The sequence below is a fragment of the Filicampus tigris genome, chromosome 20 (assembly GCF_054856515.1).
Source record: "Filicampus tigris isolate MCC_2025a chromosome 20, RoL_Ftig_1.0, whole genome shotgun sequence".
NCBI lineage: Eukaryota > Metazoa > Chordata > Actinopteri > Syngnathiformes > Syngnathidae > Filicampus > Filicampus tigris.
In genome coordinates, this window is record NC_141236.1 from 12,455,062 (window position 1) to 12,467,834 (window position 12,773).

The following is a 12,773-nucleotide window of genomic DNA, read 5'->3' on the forward strand; positions in this document are numbered from 1 at the left end:
ACAGTCGTAAGCCTCGTACTCTCTTGTGTGTGCGCGCGCCTCCCGCTACAGTACGTCTTCGACTACCACGACGGAGACGTGTTTGGCTGCGTGGCGGACATCGGTTGGATTACAGGACACAGTTACGCCGTGTACGGACCCCTGGCCAACGGGGGCACCACTGTCCTTTTTGAGAGCACACCCATTTATCCCGACCCAGGTATGAAGGACAGCTTCACTGCAACACATTTCCAGGTGCTTTGTTCTTGAACAAATGTCGCCTCGCCTCAAATAGACACCTCAGAGGTGCTCCAACTAGTGCTTGGTTACTGATACCGGCATGTGACATCTGTAAAGCTGAAGTTCACTATGTTGTTTGATGAGGAAGTTCTTCTGTGCGCCACGTGAACAAAAAAATCCTACATCTCAAATTGTAAACGCTTTTGGGGAAAACAGATGATGGTCCCGCTAGGTAGTTGACACGGATTTCCTGTGCGTTTTCAGCCATGGCTTCTTGATATTTTTTGGTGGGTCTCCTCATGACGGCTGTTGCTCAAGTGAAACTGTTTATGCTTGAGCCTCAAGTCTGACTCACAGTTTGACTAAGGGCTAAAATTAGGAGCTTCCGTGTGCTCACATGTCTTTGCCCTTTCGTGTTGCGTGTCACACAGCTGCAAATGGTCCAAAACTCTGCTGGGAATTTTGTTGTCGTTTTGGCAGGAAGGTACTGGGAGATGGTGGAGAGGCTGAAAATCAACCAGTTTTACGGCGCCCCCACGGCCATCCGCCTGCTGCTCAAGTACGGCGAACAGTGGGTGCGCAAGTACGACCGCTCCAGTCTCAGGACGCTCGGATCAGGTATGACCAAAAACACTTTGACGGTGTTGATGTGAATGGTGTACCTCAAATAGTTGGCTCCACTCTAATTGACGCCACATGCTTACTTGAACAAATAAACGCCTTACCTCAAATGAACAACTGCAGAAAAAATAATTGGTGGTGTAACAATGGTTGAGGTGGAGCAGGCATGGCATCTGCAAAGCTGGAGTTTACTGCAGAGTTAAAAAAAAACTAAATGCAATGAATTGTTCTACACCACATTAACTAATAAATAACTTACCACCATGTGCCTATAGAACAGACGTGGCACTTGTGAACCTCAAATTCTGTGTGCTGCCGTTCCTCAATTAATCGTCGGCTGTCGCTTGAACAAATAAACGCCTCCCTTCAAAGAGTCACCTCCTTTTGACCAGTGAGACTGGTTGTGTTACTAGCCGGTTAATGACTGATACCAGCACGTGTCAAGATTCTGGAAAGCTAAAGTTGAAAGCAAAAGTGCTGCGCTATGCCTCAATGAATCGCTTAGCTAATAAACGCCACACCTCAAACATGAGCTTTACGGTGAAAAAAACTGTAGGAGTCACTGGTAGTTGATGACTGATACTAGCGTGGATTTTTCCCTTTGTAGGGAAGACATGGCTTGAAGTAAAAGCCTTAATTGCTTGAAAAATAAACACCTCACTTCAAATAGGTACCTCAAGAAAAAAATCTAACAGCAGGTGGCTGTGATATGGCATCTACAAAACTGGAGTTTTGGGTGGCTTTCTTAAAAGAAACTTCTGCTCAAAAACATTTTTAAATATAAAAAAAAAAAAAAAAACGAGCTATTATTGTAGGCCATCCCCTTAATAAATCCACCTGGTAGTCTCCTGGCCACTATAAAATGTATTGCCAGTGCCAGAGCCGTCCAGTAATCCTGCCTCAAGGCCACGGAAGAGGTGATTTGGCATGTGTGTGTTTACTGCGCTCGCTTCCTGTGTGCTGCAATGGAACTTTGCCAGAGGAATTTCCTCCAGGAGCACACCGGCCTCATACTTGAGGCAGCGCAAATGTCAAGCTCGGCTGCTTTGTTAGCATGCCGTAGTAAATTATAGCACGCGCGCGCGCGCGCGCACGCGCCAACCCAACAACAGTGCACAGAATGTATCACTATGTCCTCTGCGCAGTGGGTGAGCCCATCAACACGGAAGCGTGGGAGTGGTACCACAGCGTGGTGGGAGAGGGACGCTGTCCTGTGGTGGACACCTGGTGGCAAACAGGTACGTGACAATGGATGCTAACACGCTAGCCAGTTTTAGCTTCTGCACACAGGGTCCACAAAATTCTACCCAGGTTAATAAATGCTCCATATGAAGACAGATGACGTATTACCTAGATACAATTCGTTCTTCATGAGTGGACTTAATGTCAAGCCTTGAGGAACACCTCTCGATTTCAAATGCAACCCTGCAATTTTGACATTATGTAGAACAATATTGACTATCAGTTTGTGGGCTCCCGAGCTGTTATGGCCTTTACCATGTTCAGATGAGATTGAGCGTTCTCAGAGTCATCATTTATATTCTTTATCCTCTGCAAAGAGGATCCCATTACTATCCTATCCTATTACTGCAGTTTTGTAAATCACTTAGAGTATTTGTGAAACTCTTCTTCGTCCGTCTACATGACTGTGTTTTACTGCCACCTGGTGGCTAAATTGCACACAACCGTAAGGCGCCGCAGTGAATTAATCATGATGCACAAACTGTTTGATTCTTAATTCGGATTAAAGGCATTTTCATCCATTTCAGCGGTAAAAGATACGGAAAACATGATTTCCGATAATAATATGCTGCCCCCTATAGTTGTGGAGTGTGACTTCCAATGTGTGTGGTTGAAGCGGTGCGACACCGGCAGTGAGCAGGCAAACAAATTAGCATATGAGGCGATATACGGTCATGACATGATTTGAAAATAATCCGATTTTGCTAATAAAATGAACATCTGATCTGACCATCCCACGGTGTGTTTCATCCTGCGTCCCTAAATGAGATTGAGTAGTTACCAAATGGAGCGGATTGCTTTTAATTACCACCCAAATGGCCAATAGCGATAATGAATCGACAATAATTCCGACATGAGCGCATGAGGGGCTCAGGACTGATGCAATTATGGACACAGATTGATGCTATAATAGTCAGGTGGAAGGCATGTTGTTGTTGTTTTCCCACACGAATGTTTCCAATTAGGATTAAGTGGCTCGATTCATGCTTGACATTTGGTTCATGTGCGAGCAAGTTAGCCTGTTCGGATGGAATCTTTGGTTTTGATCCGCCGCTGGCATTCGGCCGCCACGTCGGATCATCCGGGGCCGCCCTGGACGGATTGCGTTTCGCTTCATCGAATTCATTCATTTTTAGATCATTTATTTATTCACTCAGTCATTTGTTTTATTTCCATCCCTCACCCTTTACCAATTGGAGCTGCACGCTGGCCTAGTATTTTTTTTATTTCATATTTATTTTTTGTTGTTGTGACTTGAGTTATTTAAAAAAAAAAACACATATATGTATACTTATATATTTATATATATATATATATATTTTATTAATGTTATGTATTATTAATTTGTTTTATTTTTAGATTATTTCAACAGTTTTTATTATTGAGGGAATTTATTCATGAGTAGATTTTTGAAATTTATATTTATTTATTTATAGAATAAGTGTTATTTTAGGTCCTTTATACTAAAATACATTCGGTTTATTTCTGGATTTTTTAAATACGGATTATTTTGCAGCAGCAGCCGGGTGCAGCGCGACGACCGTTGCGGCTTTTGTGAGCTGCTCGTCTGTTGTGTCCTAGTTTGCGGCAGGTCCCCTCCTCCTCTTTTGGCACCGTTACCACATCATTTTTTTTTTTTTTTTTTTTTAAAACACCCATCATGCTTGTGGATTATGTTTACCGTCAATCCGACCACGACCCAAGCGAACTGTTTCTGACTTATTCTGTGTTCTTTTTACTTTTAATACTAGGGGGGAATGCAACAACAACAAATGCAGAATGTCTCTTTATCCGTGAATCCTTTTAACGCTGTGAGGCTATTTTGGCCATTTTTGCCCACCTTATTTCCCTTTTCGGGAACATTTTAGCTGTGTTGGTTTAACTGTAATCAAACTTCTCAAGTTTGGGGATTTTTGTCTGATCTTGTCACTTCCCTTTGATTTTGATCACTTTACGTCCATTATCAATTTATGGGCAAGGCAGCAATGTTATGTTTTAATGTTGTGCCTTTTCATACGCGTTAAAATGATTTTGTGACCACGCTTGTAATCTTTCCCTAAAAAGCAGCTCAACATTTTGAAACTTAATTTCTAATAAGGAAAATAGCACGATTTAATATTGCACTAAATATTAACATATTGTATTAACAAAATTATTTTTAATTCAAAGAAGAATGGATCTTGTACAACAAAGACAAGAACTGGTGCTAGTCAAAAAAATCAATGTGGCAAAAGAAGCAACAAAACAACAAAAATCTTCCAAATTGTATCTCGTATCTGTCAAATTGTATGGCATCCGTACGTCAAATCAAACAAGACCTGATTGTAGACATTTCCACTTTTGGTATGTTCATCTCATTGACTGGTAGTGTAAAAACTGTTTTTTTTTTTTTTTAAATTGCTAACAGTTTGTTTTTGTGGTCTTTTCAGAGACGGGTGGCATCTGCATCGCTCCGAAGCCGTCGGAGCCGCACACAGAGATTGTCCCGGGGATGGCCATGAGACCTTTCTTTGGCATTAAGCCGGCGCTCATGGACGGCGAGGTGCGTGCGTGCGTGCGTGTGTGCGAGCCTACGTGCGCGTGTGTGTGTGTGACGGCGGGGGGCAGGGCGAGTATCAAAAGTGACACAGCTGGTGACTGTTTTATAATCCTCATCTGACCCTCAATCCAGGCCGTTCCCAGCCATTTTACTCAACACTGACACACACCCCCACACACACCTACTGTTGCGCGCGTGTGTGCCAAACAGCCTTCCACAAATCTGCTGCAGCACACACTTGGAAACACTTGATCTCTCTCGCTATACACTGCAGTTTGTCTGCACCATCCAATAAAAATTCTGCATTAGGCATGAAGGTCTGCCGCAAATGGCAAAAAAATTGCTTGTGATAGTGAGGCCACCTCGTCACAGTTTTTACCCCAGCCTAGCTGATCGTGTCAAAGGCAGAGAGAAACTCAGAATGGAGGTTGTAACGCAAATGAGTGGCGCGCAGAACAGACACATTTTCAGAAACGATAGCCGCTTCCCCATAATGTCCTGTGGTTAAAAGTGGCGGTTTCTTCCGGTTGCAGGGCCAAGTGGTGACCTCGAATGATGCCTCAGGAGCGCTGTGCCTCACTCAGCCTTGGCCTGGCATGGCCCGCAGCATCCACAACGACCACCAGAGATTCATCGATACCTACTTCAAGGCATACCCCGGTAGCAGTGCTCGTTGGCGTGGCTTCTCCGCGGACGTGCTGCAGTTTTAGTGGAGGGTCCAATGTGTCGCCGCAGGTTACTTCTTCACTGGGGACGGCGCCCATCGCTCCAAGGAGGGCTACTACCAAATCACCGGGCGCCTTGACGACGTCATCAACGTCAGCGGACACAGGATTGGCACAGCCGAGATCGAAGATGTGGTGGTAAGACATCGTTTATGTGTGTATATTGCGTTTGAGAAAACACATTGTATATTAAGGCGTTTTAAAGAAAATCATTTATAGTAAGGCTTTAGAAAAAGTTAGGAAAAAAAAGACCATGTATGGTACGGCGTTTTTTTAAGAAAACGATGTAAAGCAATGCATTTCGAAAAAAAAAGGCAGTGTATAGTAAGGCATTTTTTTGTGAAAAAAACGACCATGTATAGTCAGGCGTTTTTTGTGGGGAAAAAAACGACCATCTATAGCCAGGTGTTTTAAAAAAAAAAAGGAAAAAGAAAAAACGCCTTGCTATACCCTTACCTTATTTTTTTTTTTTAAAAACACCTTACTATACCCTTACCTAGTTTTTCGGGGAAAAAAACGCCTTACTATACCCTTAGCTCTTTTTTTGAAAAAAAAAAGTAAGTATCTTTTTTAGAAAAAAGGTAAGGGTATACCCTTACCTCGTTTTTCGAAAAAAAAAAAAAAACGCCTTGCTATACCCTTACCTTATTTTTTTTTAAAAAACACCTACTATACCCTTACCTAGTGCTTCGGGAAAAAAAACGCCTTACTATACCCTTAGCTCTTTTTTTGAAAAAAAAAAAAAGTAAGTATCTTTTTTAGAAAAAAAGGTAAGGGTATACCCTTACCTCGTTTTTCGAAAAAAAAAATAAAATAAAATAAAAAAAACCCTTGCTATACCTTTACCTTATTTTTTTTTAAAAAACACCTTACTATACCCTTACCTAGTTTTTCGGGAAAAAAAAAAGCCTTACTATACCCTTAGCTCTTTTTTTGAAAAAAAAAAAAGTAAGTATCTTTTAGAAAAAAAGGTAAGGGTATACCCTTACCTCGTTTTTCGAAAAAAAAAAAACGCCTTGCTATACCCTTACCTAGTTTTTCGGGAAAAAAAACGCCTTACTATATACCCTTAGCTCTTTTTTTGAAAAAAAAAAAGTAAGTATCTTTTTTAGAAAAAAAGGTAAGGGTATACCCTTACCTCGTTTTTCGAAAAAAAAAAAAAAAAAAAAAAAAACGCCTTGCTATACCCTTACCTAGTTTTTCGGGGAAAAAAACGCCTTACTATACCCTTAGCTCTTTTTTTGAAAAAAAAAAAGTAAGTATCTTTTTTAGAAAAAAAGGTAAGGGTATACCCTTACCTCGTTTTTAGAAAAAAAAAAACAAAAAAAAAACGCTTTGCTATACCCTTACCTAGTTTTTCGGGGAAAAAAACGCCTTACTATACCCTTAGCTCTTTTTTTAAAAAAAAAAAAAGTAAGTATCTTTTTTAGAAAAAAAGGTAAGGGTATACCCTTACCTCGTTTTTCGAAAAAAAAAAAAAAAAACGCTTTGCTATACCCTTACCTAGTGTTTCGGGAAAAAAAACGCCTTACTATACCCTTAGCTCTTTTTTTGAAAAAAAAAAAGTAAGTATCTTTTTTAGAAAAAAAGGTAAGGGTATACCCTTACCTCGTTTTTCGAAAAAAAAAAAAAAAAAAAAAAAAAAAACGCCTTGCTATACCCTTACCTAGTTTTTCGGGGAAAAAAACGCCTTACTATACCCTTAGCTCTTTTTTTGAAAAAAAAAAGTAAGTATCTTTTTTAGAAAAAAAGGTAAGGGTATACCCTTACCTCGTTTTTAGAAAAAAAAAAAAAAAAAAAAAACGCTTTGCTATACCCTTACCTAGTTTTTCGGGGAAAAAAACGCCTTACTATACCCTTAGGTCTTTTTTTGGAAAAAAAAAAAGTAAGTATCTTTTTTAGAAAAAAAGGTAAGGGTATACCCTTACCTCGTTTTTCGAAAAAAAAAAAAAAAAACGCCTTGCTATACCCTTACCTAGTTTTTCGGGAAAAAAAACGCCTTACTATACCCTTAGCTCTTTTTTTGAAAAAAAAAAAGTAAGTATCTTTTTTAGAAAAAAAGGTAAGGGTATACCCTTACCTCGTTTTTCGAAAAAAAAAAAAACGCTTTGCTATACCCTTACCTAGTTTTTCGGGGAAAAAAACGCCTTACTATACCCTTAGGTCTTTTTTTGGAAAAAAAAAAAGTAAGTATCTTTTTTAGAAAAAAAGGTAAGGGTATACCCTTACCTCGTTTTTCGAAAAAAAAAAAAAAAACGCCTTGCTATACCCTTACCTAGTTTTTCGGGAAAAAAAACGCCTTACTATACCCTTAGCTCTTTTTTTGAAAAAAAAAAAGTAAGTATCTTTTTTAGAAAAAAAGGTAAGGGTATACCCTTACCTCGTTTTTCGGAAAAAAAAAAAAAAAAAAAAACGCTTTGCTATACCCTTACCTAATTTTTCGGGGAAAAAAACGCCTTACTATACCCTTAGCTCTTTTTTTTAAAAAAAAAAAAGTATCTTTTTTAGAAAAAAAGGTAAGGGTATACCCTTACCTCGTTTTTCGAAAAAAAAAAAACGCTTTGCTATACCCTTACCTAGTTTTTCGGGGAAAAAAACGCCTTACTATACCCTTAGCTCTTTTTTTGAAAAAAAAAAAAGTAAGTATCTTTTTTAGAAAAAAAGGTAAGGGTATACCCTTACCTCGTTTTTCGAAAAAAAACCAAAAAAACGCCTTGCTATACCCTTACCTAGTTTTTCGGGAAAAAAAACGCCTTACTATATACCCTTAGCTCTTTTTTTGAAAAAAAAAAAGTAAGTATCTTTTTTAGAAAAAAAGGTAAGGGTATACCCTTACCTCGTTTTTCGAAAAAAAAACAAAACAAAAAAAAAAAAAAAACGCCTTGCTATACCCTTACCTAGTTTTTCGGGAAGAAAAACGCCTTGCTATACCCTTACCTAGTTTTTCGGGGAAAAAAACGCCTTACTATACCCTTAGCTCTTTTTTTGAAAAAAAAAAAGTAAGTATCTTTTTTAGAAAAAAAGGTAAGGGTATACCCTTACCTCGTTTTTAGAAAAAAAAAAAAAAAAAAAAAAACGCTTTGCTATACCCTTACCTAGTTTTTCGGGGAAAAAAACGCCTTACTATACCCTTAGCTCTTTTTTTTAAAAAAAAAAAAGTATCTTTTTTAGAAAAAAAGGTAAGGGTATACCCTTACCTCGTTTTTCGAAAAAAAAAAAACGCTTTGCTATACCCTTACCTAGTTTTTCGGGGAAAAAAACGCCTTACTATACCCTTAGCTCTTTTTTTGAAAAAAAAAAAAGTAAGTATCTTTTTTAGAAAAAAAGGTAAGGGTATACCCTTACCTCGTTTTTAGAAAAAAAAAAAAAAAAAAAAAACGCCTTGCTATACCCTTACCTAGTTTTTCGGGAAAAAAAAAAGCCTTACTATACCCTTAGCTCTTTTTTTGAAAAAAAAAAAAGTAAGTATCTTTTTTAGAAAAAAAGGTAAGGGTATACCCTTACCTCGTTTTTAGAAAAAAAAAAAAAAAAAAAAAAACGCCTTGCTATACCCTTACCTAGTTTTTCGGGAAAAAAAACGCCTTACTATACCCTTAGCTCTTTTTTTGAAAAAAAAAAAAGTAAGTATCTTTTTTAGAAAAAAAGGTAAGGGTATACCCTTACCTCGTTTTTCGAAAAAAAAAAAAAAATAAAATAAAAAAAACCCTTGCTATACCTTTACCTTATTTTTTTTAAAAAACACCTTACTATACCCTTACCTAGTTTTTCGGGAAAAAAAAAGCCTTACTATACCCTTAGCTCTTTTTTTGAAAAAAAAAAAAGTAAGTATCTTTTTTAGAAAAAAAGGTAAGGGTATACCCTTACCTCGTTTTTAGAAAAAAAAAAATAAAAATAAAAACGCCTTGCTATACCCTTACCTAGTTTTTCGGGAAAAAAAACGCCTTACTATACCCTTAGCTCTTTTTTTGAAAAAAAAAAAAGTAAGTATCTTTTTTAGAAAAAAAGGTAAGGGTATACCCTTACCTCGTTTTTCGAAAAAAAAAAAATAATAAAATAAAAAAAACCCTTGCTATACCTTTACCTTATTTTTTTTAAAAAACACCTTACTATACCCTTACCTAGTTTTTCGGGAAAAAAAAAGCCTTACTATACCCTTAGCTCTTTTTTTGAAAAAAAAAAAAGTAAGTATCTTTTTTAGAAAAAAAGGTAAGGGTATACCCTTACCTCGTTTTTAGAAAAAAAAAAAAAAAAATAAAAACGCCTTGCTATACCCTTACCTAGTTTTTCGGGAAAAAAAAACGCCTTACTATACCCTTAGCTCTTTTTTTGAAAAAAAAAAAAGTAAGTATCTTTTTTAGAAAAAAAGGTAAGGGTATACCCTTACCTCGTTTTTCGAAAAAAAAACAAAAAAAAAAAAAAAAAAAACGCCTTGCTATACCCTTACCTAGTTTTTCGGGAAGAAAAACGCCTTGCTATACCCTTACCTAGTTTGTCGGGGAAAAAAACGCCTTACTATACCCTTAGCTCTTTTTTTGAAAAAAAAAAAAGTAAGTATCTTTTTTTAGAAAAAAAGGTAAGGGTATACCCTTACCTCGTTTTTAGAAAAAAAAAAAAAAAAAAAAAAAGCCTTGCTATACCCTTACCTAGTTTTTCGGGAAAAAAAACGCCTTACTATACCCTTAGCTCTTTTTTTGAAAAAGAAAAAAGTAAGTATCTTTTTTAGAAAAAAAGGTAAGGGTATACCCTTACCTCGTTTTTCGAAAAAAAAACAAAAAAAAAAAAAAAAAAAAAAAAACGCCTTGCTATACCCTTACCTAGTTTTTCGGGAAGAAAAACGCCTTGCTATACCCTTACCTAGTTTGTCGGGGAAAAAAACGCCTTACTATACCCTTAGCTCTTTTTTTGAAAAAAAAAAAAGGAAGTATCTTTTTTAGAAAAAAAGGTAAGGGTATACCCTTACCTCGTTTTTCGAAAAAAAAAAAAAAAAAAAAAAAACGCCTTGCTATACCCTTACCTAGTTTTTCGGGAAGAAAAACGCCTTACTATACCCTTTGCTCTTTTTTGAAAAAAAAAAAAGTAAGTATCTTTTTTAGAAAAAAAGGTAAGGGTATACCCTTACCTCGTTTTTCGAAAAAAAAAATAAAATAAAATAAAAAAAACCCTTGCTATACCTTTACCTTATTTTTTTTTAAAAAACACCTTACTATACCCTTACCTAGTTTTTCGGGAAAAAAAAAAGCCTTACTATACCCTTAGCTCTTTTTTTGAAAAAAAAAAAAGTAAGTATCTTTTTTAGAAAAAAAGGTAAGGGTATACCCTTACCTCGTTTTTAGAAAAAAAAAAAAAAAAAAAAAAAACGCCTTGCTATACCCTTACCTAGTTTTTCGGGAAAAAAAACGCCTTACTATACCCTTAGCTCTTTTTTTGAAAAAAAAAAAAGTAAGTATCTTTTTTAGAAAAAAAGGTAAGGGGTATACCCTTACCTCGTTTTTAGAAAAAAAAAAAAAAAAAAAAAACGCCTTGCTATACCCTTACCTAGTTTTTCGGGAAAAAAAAACGCCTTACTATACCCTTAGCTCTTTTTTTGAAAAAAAAAAAAGTAAGTATCTTTTTTAGAAAAAAAGGTAAGGGTATACCCTTACCTCGTTTTTCGAAAAAAAAAAAAAAAAAAAAAAAAAACGCCTTGCTATACCCTTACCTAGTTTGTCGGGGAAAAAAACGCCTTACTATACCCTTAGCTCTTTTTTTGAAAAAAAAAAAGGAAGTATCTTTTTTAGAAAAAAAGGTAAGGGTATACCCTTACCTCGTTTTTCGAAAAAAAAAAAAAAAACGCCTTACTATACCCTTAGCTCTTTTTTTGAAAAAAAAAAGTAAGTATCTTTTTTAGAAAAAAAGGTAAGGGTATACCCTTACCTCGTTTTTTGAAAAAAAAAAAAAAAGTAAGTATATACCCTTATCTTTTTTAGAAAAAAAGGTAAGGGTATACCCTTACCTCATTTTTCGGAAAAAAAATCACCTTGCTATACCCTTAACTCGTTTTTAAAACAAAAAACGCCTTACTATACCCTTACCTCGTTTCTTTAAAAAAAAAAAACACCATACTATAACCCTTAGGTCTTTTTTTGAAAAGCTAATGCTAACTCTCCTTGTCACAGAACCAATGCTCTGCGGTGGCAGAATCGGCAGTCATTGGCTGCTCGCATCACATCAAAGGCCAAGGTGAGTCGGCGCTCAAAAGTGTTGATGGCGTTCCACGTCTCTTGGAGTGATGGCATGTCCTCTTTTTTGCAGGCGTGTACGCGTTTGTGGTCCTCAAGCAGGACGCCCAAGAAGCCGACCTCGCCGCGCAGATCAACAACACCGTGTCCAACAAGATCGCCAAGTATGCCTGCCCCGACCACATTCAGGTCAGTTGCAAAGTCTGCAAATTGCATTTCATTTGTTTTACGACCAAAATGCACATTTTTTTTTTTTTTTTGGTCTCCAGTTTGTCCAGCGCCTCCCGAAGACGCGCTCGGGCAAGATCATGCGGCGGGTTCTGCGCAAGGTGGTGGAGCGAGACCTGGGCGGCCTCGGCGACCTCAGCACGCTGGACGACCCCGCGGCCGTGCAGGAGATCATCCAAGGTCACCGCGACCTCGCCGCCAAACAGCAGCAGCCATGAAGACCCAAAATCAAGGTGATCTTTCAAGTTTCTTTTGTTGCGAGCCGGGAGAGAAAACTCTCTTACCTTGATGACAGCTTCGGCTGTCACTTGCAGCCTTCTCGGGGGCCGTCGCCGCTTTCTCGTGACGTGTCTAAAAACAGACGACCGGGTCGGGGGAACCTTCAAATTAAGGCTCCCCGACTTGATCAAAGCTGCGCTCCAGCCTGCCGCCGCCGCCATTGGAGGATGGTGTCCCAGGTGCGTGAGAGCATGTAGGCCCCCCCTCGTCCCTGTTGATGCTGTTTTCTCCACGTCTCCTTATTTCCATGGTCTCCTTAATCCATCGTTTGAGTTGATTGCTTTCTAATGTTATGATTCTGCCCTTGTCACAGTTCATGGTATGATTGTTTCTTCTGCAGCGGTCTGTTACGGCTAATTTCTTGTTCGGCTTTTTGTTTTAGGGTTCTGGTGTGATGTCCTGCTGTCTCTTTTTCGCATTTTGTTTGATGCTCTCTTCTTCGTGTACTGAAAGTATTTTTGGGGTTCCGCACATTTACGAAATCCCGTGCAAAACATACATGGGAGAAACTGGTCGAACTTTCAGTACACGAAAAAAAAAAAAGGACACATCAAACAGAATGCGGAAAAGAAACAGCAGGACATTACACCGCAACCCAAAAACAAAAAGCCGGACAAGAAATCAGCCGTAACAGACCACGGCAGAAGAAACAATCATACCATGAACTGTGAGCAGGGCAGAATCATAACATCGGAAAGCGAT

At 37.9% G+C, this 12,773-nt stretch overlaps 1 protein-coding gene across 1 annotated transcript in view; it reads left to right on the forward strand.

Annotated features, from left to right (window-relative positions):
- The window catches only part of acss1 (acyl-CoA synthetase short chain family member 1), a 28,612-nt gene extending 16,391 nt beyond the window's left edge, over positions 1-12,221 (forward strand). The window contains exons 8-16 of the mRNA XM_086018507.1: positions 52-199; positions 700-837; positions 1,986-2,078; positions 4,512-4,624; positions 5,155-5,281; positions 5,357-5,484; positions 11,502-11,565; positions 11,638-11,753; positions 11,834-12,221. Of these exons, the coding sequence (XP_085874633.1) occupies positions 52-199; positions 700-837; positions 1,986-2,078; positions 4,512-4,624; positions 5,155-5,281; positions 5,357-5,484; positions 11,502-11,565; positions 11,638-11,753; positions 11,834-12,010 (1,104 nt within the window). The 3' untranslated portion in view covers positions 12,011-12,221. The remainder of the gene's footprint in view (positions 1-51; positions 200-699; positions 838-1,985; positions 2,079-4,511; positions 4,625-5,154; positions 5,282-5,356; positions 5,485-11,501; positions 11,566-11,637; positions 11,754-11,833) is intronic.
- Positions 12,222-12,773: the final 552 nt, after the last annotated feature.